At 42.6% G+C, this 10,212-nt stretch overlaps 1 protein-coding gene across 1 annotated transcript; it reads left to right on the forward strand.

Annotated features, from left to right (window-relative positions):
* Positions 1 to 5,508: 5,508 nt before the first annotated feature.
* Positions 5,509 to 7,681, forward strand: LOC131820502 (coiled-coil domain-containing protein 22-like). Its single transcript, XM_059156157.1, is given in 2 exon segments — positions 5,509 to 5,981; positions 5,984 to 7,681. Coding segments are annotated over 2 exon segments (1,884 nt in total). The 5' UTR covers positions 5,509 to 5,570; the 3' UTR covers positions 7,457 to 7,681.
* Positions 7,682 to 10,212: the final 2,531 nt, after the last annotated feature.

Genomic DNA, 10,212 nt, shown 5'->3' on the forward strand with positions numbered 1-10,212 from the left:
CCGGTCCCAACCATTCATTCTCCAAGGGCCCCTGCCCTTCAGCCTACTTGAAATCTCAGCTCTCTCTTTCCCTAGCACTCCCCCTCTGCATTCCTTGCTTACACATCTGACATACTATATATTACACATTTTGCTTTTTCCCTATACACACACACACACAAATATGAAAAAAATCACAAAGATTTTTCTTTCATTATTCACAATTTTATCTATCGACACAGAGCAGATGTTCCATAAATATTTTTAATGAACATATAGTAAGCATTTTTATGGATTTTAGAGATTTCTTACTTAATTCTTACTCTACCAGGAAAAGATAATTTTAATCCCCATTTTATGGATGACGAAATTGAGATTTAAAAGCATTCAGGACATGTAGAGACTAAGGCCCCACAGTTGGTATGTGGTCAGTTAGGGCATACTCTTGAGTCCCTTGTGATTTCAGATCCGTTTTCTTTTTGTTACACTATCCTGCCTCTTTCTACCTCAAGAGACTGCTGTGAGAATTTAGTTTAAAATTATTCGAAGTCTTTAAAAACTGCCATGTCCCATTTTCAAGAAAAGCATGCTAAATACTTCATTTGTATCTGTTTTTTGATGAGAACACAAGCCAGTGCTCTTTTTTAGAATCCATTTTTTCCTCCACATTAGTTTTTGACAAGCATGAGCTCAAATGTACTCCTCATGTCCACTGAATGATTTGGAACAAGCCTAAAGTGCTATGGAATGAGAGAAGGTAAAAGTCTATGGTGGATGGGAAGAGAAGATGAGGAGCCATATGATAATAAAAGTTCTGTCTTCTCCTTCTTTTTTTTTTTTTTCCCCTTCAAAAAGTATCAGTTACCATCCTCAGTAGCTGCCATCATCTTAGTTCATCAGCTCAGTTCATCAGATAAGCTTCTGCTTATCTCTGGCAGAGCCTCAGTGAAGGTAAGCATACACCATGTTCCACAACATTGCCTGTGGGAGAAGCCAGATTTCCCCCTCCCCCAACACACGCACCTGTCCCTTAGCCTTAGAGCCTGAATTTGTTACTTTTGTCAGCTTGTGCCCTCCTCACGATTCTGTCTCATGTCAACACCAGCTGAAACTCTGGGGAAATGCCTGTTACTTCTTGAGTGGAAAATACAGAAATATTCAACAGTCAATCATTCTGTCTATGGAATATTCACTGAGGGCCAGACACCATGCCAGTCACCAGGAGCTGCAAGTAAAATAGCACACCTTACCGATCAGGAGCAGAATATATTTGGAATCTCCACACGGTTCTTCAAAGTGGCTGCAGCAACTTGCATTCCCACCAACAGTGTAAGAGGGTTCGCCTTTCTCCACATCCCCTCCAACACTTGTTGCTTCTTGTCTTGTTAATTTTGGCCATTCTAACTGGTGTAAGGTGGTATCTCAATGTGGTTTTGATTTAAATATCCCCGATGGCTAATGATGATGAACATTTTTTCATGTGTCTGTTAGCCATTTGTATGTCTTCATTGGAGACGTGTCTGTTCATGTCACAACGATTTACCTTCTCACGTGAGAGGTGTTTTAATAGAGGGCAACTAAGTTGGACAGTGCTCTTCCAGCTTCTGTTTATGTGCAGTCTGCCTATGTTTCTAGCTCATGCCAACCTTGAACAAAGAATTTTTCACCTCTTCTTTGGTTTTCCCCAAGGAAATTCACTGAAACATCTGAATGAGAAATGTTGACTTTATCAGGGATTTCACAGAGGAAGTAAATGAAAGGTCTCCATTATGTAGTATTCTGCTGACCATGCAAAGACCCAGAGTAGTCAATACTGTTTCCAGTCTCTTTGACCCTACCACTTCTGATGGGGTGGGGGTTCTCTCTCATATAGACCCAAGTCCCAAACCTTGCTGACTCAAGTCTAGATGTTCAATAATACTTATGGAGATTATTATTTTTTTTTAACTGTGGCAAATTACTGGGTAAATTATTATTTTCTATTGTGGTAAATATACATAACATATAACTTACTATCATAACCACTTTGAGGTGTGCCATTCAGTGGTACTAAGTACATTCATGCTGTTGTACACTCATCACCACCATCGATCTCCGGAACTCTTTTCATTTTACAAAACTGAACTCTGCACCTATCAAGCAATAACTCCTAATAATGCCTCCTACTCCGAAACCTTAGCAACCACTACTATCTTTTCTTTCTTCTTTCTTTTTTAATCTTCCCTTTTCCTCCACACCCCAGCCACAGAAAACCACTGCTCTAATCTGTGTTGCTGTGAATTCAGCTTTGTTTAATTCCACATATATAAGTAAGATGCAATATTTGTCTTTCAGCGTCCGGTTTACCTTGCTTTGTATAATGTCCTCCAGGTTCATCTAGGTTGTCACAAATGTTAAGATTTTATTCATCTATCAATGGATACTTAGGTTGTTTCCATATATTGGCTATTGTGAATAATGGTACAATAAACATGGGAGTGAAAATATCTCTTCAAGGTAGTGATTTCCTTTCCTTTGGATATTTATCTAGAAGTTGGATTGTTGAATCATTGGTAGTTCTATGTTTAATTTTTTGTGAAGCTACATACTGTTTTCCATAATGGTTGATACAATTTATGATTGAGTAAATGAATGAATGAAAAAGTGATTAAAATATGAAAGTAATGGTTTAAGCAAATCAGCTTTTCTAGATTTCTTTAACTATGACTCATCAAAAAGACATCAAAAAGCTATAAGTAAAGCATTTTTAAATTATTGAAGGAATCCTATACTGAATTATTGAAAATTGAAATACGAAGAATACTTTTGTAAAAAATCAATAACTAATTAACAGAGTTGGGACACCTTAATCACCTTTTGTAAATTTGGATTTTCTTGTATTGGGTTTATTCAAAGTTAATTTAATATGCATATAATTCATGGTCTCGCACCTCTCTTTATTTTTTTAGTTTGGAAATTCAGGTTTACAAAGCAAGACCATATTTCCCTGTAAACCTCCAGAAAGTGAAAGCTGCCAATATCTAACTGAAATATTCAGGGGGAAAAGAGCCAAAATGTCACATGGGTGAGAAATAACTTTCAATGTCCTATCAAAGGAACTCTTCAAGTTATGTATTGATCCCAACAGAAGGAAAATATGCCTAGAAATTTAATTTGACATTTATAATCAATAACACTCAGATGTCACTGGAGTAGAGAGGGTAGAAAAAAGATGACTTTAAAATTAGTCTTGAATTTATAATTACAATAATGAATAAAAGTAAATTTATTGAATTAGCATTTCCAGAGTCTAGAGAAAAATCAGTGTGCCGAAGCATATTGCTGAAGAAATGGAGAGGCAGGATTTTGGTTTTTCACTTCGGTAACTCATCTATGCCTTCTTTCTATTCCATCATTTGGGTCTTCTTGTTTCACTTTTTTGAGGCTTGAGGTGTGCCTACAAACTAGTGCACACTAAGCTAGTGCAAAGATTGGGCCATTAAAGAACATCTATAAGCATGAAACTTTTCCTTTATTCACTATCTTATTATTATCCAAAAGTCCTAGAGAGAATGCACTTTGCGCTCTGGTGGAGGAATGCTTTGGTGGAAAAAGAAAAAGCTTTGCACTTAGTAGGTGCTTACAGATCTATACTGAATCAGACAGGAGTCACTGGCATCAGTAGTGTGTACATAAAAAGGCAATCCATATAGTCACAGGAAACACAAACTGGAAATAACAAATAGAATTCTATTCTTAAAACAGGAAGGCTGTGATTGCACAGTCTATACTGTAATCATAAGTCCTTTGAGGCTTCTTCCTGAACGTGGTGAGTTCTTCCTTTTCTTCTTGGCACTTCCTCTTCTATTTCTACACCACTCCCTTAATGACTTCTCTGGTCTCAGAGCACTAAGTGCCATCCCCTTGCTAATGTGCAAAGTTATATGTCTGGCCATGAACTCTGTCTTTAACTATAACCATTTCTTTCCTCCTGGCTACCCAATGCATATATTTTGATGTTTTTTTTTTTTTTTTTTTTTTTAATTATTTATTTATTTATTTAAAGGATTTTATTTATTTATTTGTCAGGGAGAGAGAGAGAGAGAGAGAGAAAGAGAGAACACAAGTAGGCAGAGTGGCAGGCAGAGGCAGAGAGAGAAGCAGGCTCCCCACCGAGCAAGGAGCCCGATGCGGGACTTGATCCTAGGATGCTGGGATCATGACCTGAGCTGAAGGCAGCCGTTTAACCAACTGAGCCACCCAGGCGTCCCTATTTTGATGTTTAATAGGCACCTCATACTTGACATGCCTCAAATCAAAGTCTGTGATTTCCCCTTCTCCAAAGATGCTCCTCTCCTAGTCTTTATTTCTGCAAATGGAAACGTCCTCCTTAAGAAGGAATCATCTTTTGACTCCTCTATTTTGTCACAATTCATATGCAATCTACAAGGAATCCTTGTCATCAAAGTATATACATTTGAATCTAGCCGATTCTAACCCTGGTCACCTGCTTGAAGCCATCATCTTTCACTTGGATTTTTACACTGGCTATCTAATGGTCTTCCTGCTTAAGAGATGACCCTCTCCTGTAGTCTATTCTTCACACAGTAAGAATTGTCCTTTCAGACCACACCTTTCTCCACTCTGACCTCTGTGGTGTCCCCCAACTCATTCAGAGTAAAAGCCAGCTTCATACAGTGGCTCCCCTGCTACTTTACTCATCTCACCTCCTTCAACTCTCCCTCCTTTCCTTCCATTTTGGTCATCCTAATCTTCTGGATGTTTCTCGAATATGCCAAGCATAATGTTAAGAGATGTTTGATTGTGCTGTTGCCCCGCCAGTGATGCTCTCCCCGTAGATGATGATTTGGCTTTGTTTCTCAGTTCCTTCAGCTTTTTGCTCACATGTCGCTTAATCAGTAACGCCTGGCCTGACAACCCTACAGGAAATGGCAGTTGCCCTCTCAACACCCACCCCTGCTGACTCTGCATTCCCATCCTCACTCTTTGCTGTTTCTCCATGGTTCTGATCACAATCTGGTCTACTCCTCATTGGTCTGATTTATTTACTACTATTATCTTCCCACAAGGAAGAAAACATTGCTATTGCTTATTTTTGTAGCTGTATTCTCAGTGTGTCAGGCAATGCTTCAGTAAACATTTAGGGTGAATTAAGCGGATTCTAGTTATCATTCATTCCAAAGGGAAGCTGTATTTGCCACTTGGAGGAGTCTAGATCTCTAGATTACTCAGCAATGTCTTACACATGATTTCGATACTACCGGACAGTTATGCTCTGAGTTCCACCTTTGGGTTTGCATTTGCTCATGTGGTGTGAAAGAATTAAACATAGTTTTGCAGTTGTTCTACGACAGGCTATTAAAGGATTATTGAGTGAGATAACTTGCGTTTGTATACGGATAATTTGTTTCCTCGAATTCTCAGTGCTCTCTTTTAGCCAAAGTGGTTTGAGTTTGGTAAAATGACACTAGATCTTAGATATTCTAGGAAATATATCCTCACCTAAAAAATGTTTTTCAGGTTTCAACAGCTGTACCTCTCTTGCTCGGCCCTGCTCTGAACCCAGCTCCAGACCTGAACCAAGCTCCAGCATGGAGGAGGCAGACCAAATCCTCATCCGTTCCCTGCGCCAGGCCGGCACAGCAGTTCCTCCAGATGTGCAGACCCTGCGAGCCTTTACCCCTGAGTTGGCTGTAGAAACTGTAGTCTGCTGCCTGCGTGTGATCGACCCTGCCATGGGCTCTGGCCTCAGCCCCCTGCTGCCTCTGGCCATGTCCGACCGCTTCCGCCTGGCCATGAGCCTGGCTCAGGCCTGCAAGGACCTGGGCTATTCCTTGGAGCTTGACTATCAGAACTTCCTCTATCCCAGTGAGCCTGATCTCCGGAACCTGCTTTTCTTCTTGGCTGAGCGTCTGCCCTCTGATGCCTCTGAGGATGCAGATCAGCCTGCTAGTGACTCAGCTATTCTTCTCCAGGCCATTGGGGGCCAAATCCGGGACCAGAGCTGGCCCTTCCATGGGTCCCACCCCTCCTTCGCACTCCCAAGCTACAGCACCTCCAGGGTTCAGCCTTCCAGAAGCCTTTCTACACCACCAGGCTGGTCGTGCCCGAGTTGAGTTCCAGCGGGGAACTCTGGGAGTTCCAGGCGAGTCCTCTGGTGCTACCAGCCCCCACCCAGGTGCCCCAGCCTGCAGGGAGGGTGGCCTCACTCCTCGAATGCCATGGCATCCAGCTCTGCCAGCACATGGGTGGGAATCACCTTGGGGATGAGGATTGGGTCCACCGGGCAAGCTGCCATCACACCCAGGAAGATCCATGGGCTCAGAGGCAATGGCTACAGAAGTACCTGGCTGATCATCTCTGCCAGACCTGGGGCCGACTAGGGGCTCCCCCACAAACCGGAGACCTGGGAGAGCTGCTGCAGGCCTGGGGTGCTGGGGCCAGGACTGGTGCTTCCAAGGCCTCCAACTGCACACACTCAGAGAAGTTCACCTTTCATCTGGAGCCTGAGATACAGGCAGCCCAGGTGTCTGATGTGTCTGCCACCTCCCAGTGGCCTGAACAGGACACGAAGGCAGCTCAAGAGCAGGAGCTGGGGTTTCTCCGGGAGCAGCTAGAGGGAGTGAACCACAGCATTGAAGAGGTTGAAACCAACATGAAGACCCTGGAAATCAGCTTCATGCAGGTGGAAACCGAGCGTTACCAGAATGAGCTCAGCACTGCGGAGTGTGAGCAGGCACTGCACTTGAAGAGCCGGGCAGTGGAGCTGCTGCCTGGCGGGGCTGCCAACCTTGCCAAGCTGCAGCTCATGGTGGAGAGTACTGTCCAGCGGGTCTTCCACTTGGTGGGACAGTGGGAAAAGCACCGGGTCCCGCTCCTGGCTGAGTACCGCCACCTCCGAAAGCTCCAGGATTACAGAGAGTTGGAATCTTCTCGACGGCTGGCAGAGATCCAGGAGCTGCACCAGAGTGTTCGAGGAGCTGCCAGAGAGGCCCAAAGGAAGGAGGAAGTCTATAAGCAGCTGGTGTCAGAACTGGAGAACCTGCCTAGAGATGTGTCCCGGCTTGCCTATACCCAGAGCATCCTGGAGATGGTGGGCAACATCCGGAAGCAGAAGGAAGAGATCACTAAGATTTTATCAGACACAAAGGAGCTTCAGAAGGAAATCAGCTCCCTGTCTGGGAAGCTGGATCGGACATTTACAGTGACTGATGAGCTTGTGTTCAAGGATGCCAAGAAGGATGATGCCGTTCAGAAGGCATACAAGTATCTAGCTGCCTTGCATGAGAACTGCAGCCAGCTCATCCAGACTGCTGAGGATGCAGGCACAATCATGTGGGAAGCTGGAGATCTTGAAGAGCAGATAGAGACAGAGATGGGGAAGAAGACCCTCAGAAACCTGGAGAAGATCCGCGAGGACTACCAAGCCCTTCGCCAGGAGAATGCTGGCCTTTTGGGGTGGATCCCAGAGGTCTGAGGAGGCCCCCGCACCACTCTGCTCCTGTCCTTGGGCAGGGAGTTGGGACACTGGGGGCGATGGCCAAGTGCATGCCCTAGCTGTTCCCTCTTATTGGCTACACAGCTCCTCCTATAGCCTTGGCCCCAGACCTCTGCCCACTTGACCCCAACCCTTATCTGGGGTGATTGTCCAGATTGTTGGAACTTGGCTGCAGTTTATTGGAGAGGTTACTGAGGTTGTGGCCTTGGATCCCAAATAAATGAAGGGCTCTGTATGCGGTCAAAAAAATGCTTTTCAGAGGTGCCCATGTGGCTCAGTCAGTTAAGCATTCAACACTTAATCTCAGCTCAGGTCTTGATCTCAGGGTTGTGAGTTCAAGGCCCTGGTTGAGCTTCATGCTGGGCTTGGAGCCCACATTAAAAAAACATGTTTCTCAGGCAGGTCTGTTGACATTGTTGGGAAAGTACCAGTAATAACTAGTAGTTATGCTTGGTATTTGCTTCCAGGAAAGTAGTAAGAGTAACAACCTGTGATGTCCTCTTGAGTTTAGCACTATACCCAGCACCATGCCAACTCTGTTACTGACAGATAGGTTTAGATGAGGTGACATCTGTCCCTTCTGGTCATATGCCACTTTGGTTCTGCTCCATCCAAACCACTAAAGGGATTGTGGACAGTATTATTTCAGGTCTTCTTCAATGATGAATGAAAACATATAGAGACACATATATGAGGGACACAACCTTTGGCACATATGGAATGAATTTGGGGACAGATTTAACACATCAGTCCCACTAAGAATAAGTTATTTCAACATATAAATATTTTTTAGTTCCAAAATAAATATTTTTTTAGTTCCAGACCAAAGGGGTATTCTTTGACAAGGAAAGTATAGAATGGGAGTCAGATTATTTTGAAGGAACACTACATTAGAATCATAGAATCTTGTCCCTTACCTGGATGGCTTTATGGTTGGATGTTTTCCTATGTTTGTGTCAGTCAGAGCCCTCATTAGCACTCTGTTCCAGGTATAATGGACCAAGAAGATGTAAACATGTTCCGTACCTCCTCACTGACATTACTGAAATTTTTTTACACTTCTAAATGTAATTCAAATCCTGCCTTTTTCATAAAGCTTTCTCTATTACCCCTAAATTAACATTAATCCTTTGCCCCTTTGGACACTCATAACCCCCCTCCCCCCTACACATACACTTTCATATCTATAAACTCATATCTGAATTTGCAAGACTCTGGACATTGGGGACTACTCATTCTTTCCATTTCCCACTCTGTAGGTAAGTCAAGTCCCTGGTGTCTTTAAACAATGACTATCAGTCTCTGCTTTAATCCCTTCTATCGCCGGTCCTACTGGCCTGCTCTTTTGGTGTGGATTTGGCTCTCCACTGACAACAGCCAGGACCAGGCAAAATTTTCCTTATCCAGTATTTGAGTTGTATGAAGCAGGCTTTTGTTCGGGATGATTTGTTAAAAGGAAAAAAACAACAACAACAACAACAACAACAACAAAAAAAAAACCCGGCCTAACAATAATACAGTGATGGCCCACAAAAGAATTTTTTTCATAGAAAATTGAGGGAGAATATGTACTATAATTACCAGGAGCTCCAGGGAAGAACTCGGTGGTAGAGATGGTGTTTCAAGCGATTAAGGGATTTTTTGAAAGTCATCTTTTCTTTTTCAGGATTTGGAACAGCTTAACTGCCATAAACAGGTTTTCTGGAGAAGTTTCTTGGGAAATGGCTACTGGGGTTTAAATCCCAAATGCTATCTTTTAGGTGGATGCCCTTGTTCTGTGTTTCCGTTGACCTGGGACACATGTTCTTCTAACATATACTGCACTTTGTTGTAATTATTGTTCAATGTGTATCTTCAATGCCAGACTGTGAATCTGGAGAGCCTAGTAATCAAGGTTGTCTTGTCAATCACTCAATTCCCAGGGCCAGCAATTATTTGCAGAGTGGATAAATGGCTGTGTGTGTTAACAGTGTGAAGTGGGTTAGCCAATACTTTGGGAATTGGTGTATGTGGGTGTTTTTTTGTTTATTTTGTTTTGTTTTGTTTTGTTTTTAATGGCTGACCACCAAGATACATGCCCCAGAGTAAAATTTATCAGAATTAGTTTCCCTTCTATACAAGGTGGACATCTAAAACAGTACAATTTAAAAACTTATTTTAGGGAACGCTTGGGTGGCTCAGTTGGTTGGATGACTGCTTTCGGCTCAGGTCATGATCTCAGAGTCCCGGGATTGAGTCCCGCATCGGGCTCCCAGCTCCATGGGGAGTCTGCTTCTGCCTCTGACCTTCTCCTCGCTCATGCTCTCACTGCCTCTCTCTCAAATAAATAAATAAAATAAAATAAAAATAAAAAAGTAAAAACTTGTTTTATGACAACCATGGATGTATTACAGTGGACAAAATAGTTTATCTGAAATGCTATCCAGAACTAAAATTATAGAGAATTGAAGCTTGGAAATAAGTTACAGTGAGCATTGTACAGGGGGAAATTATGTATACAATTAGACATTAATTGCTTTCTTATTATCACTCTCAAAAATGAAATAGGGGATACAAAAATATATGTATAATGCTGGTGTAAGTCATGGGCTTGGAAAGCTCAACAGTGCAACAGAATAATGTAGTAAATGATCGATTGATAGATTGAATTGCTTGGAATAACTGCAAATAGGTAGGTGCTGATGGAGTAAACACCTGGAATTATTGCTTACCGTGGTGTGAATTGATTAAACAAT

The sequence above is a fragment of the Mustela lutreola genome, chromosome 18 (assembly GCF_030435805.1).
Source record: "Mustela lutreola isolate mMusLut2 chromosome 18, mMusLut2.pri, whole genome shotgun sequence".
NCBI lineage: Eukaryota > Metazoa > Chordata > Mammalia > Carnivora > Mustelidae > Mustela > Mustela lutreola.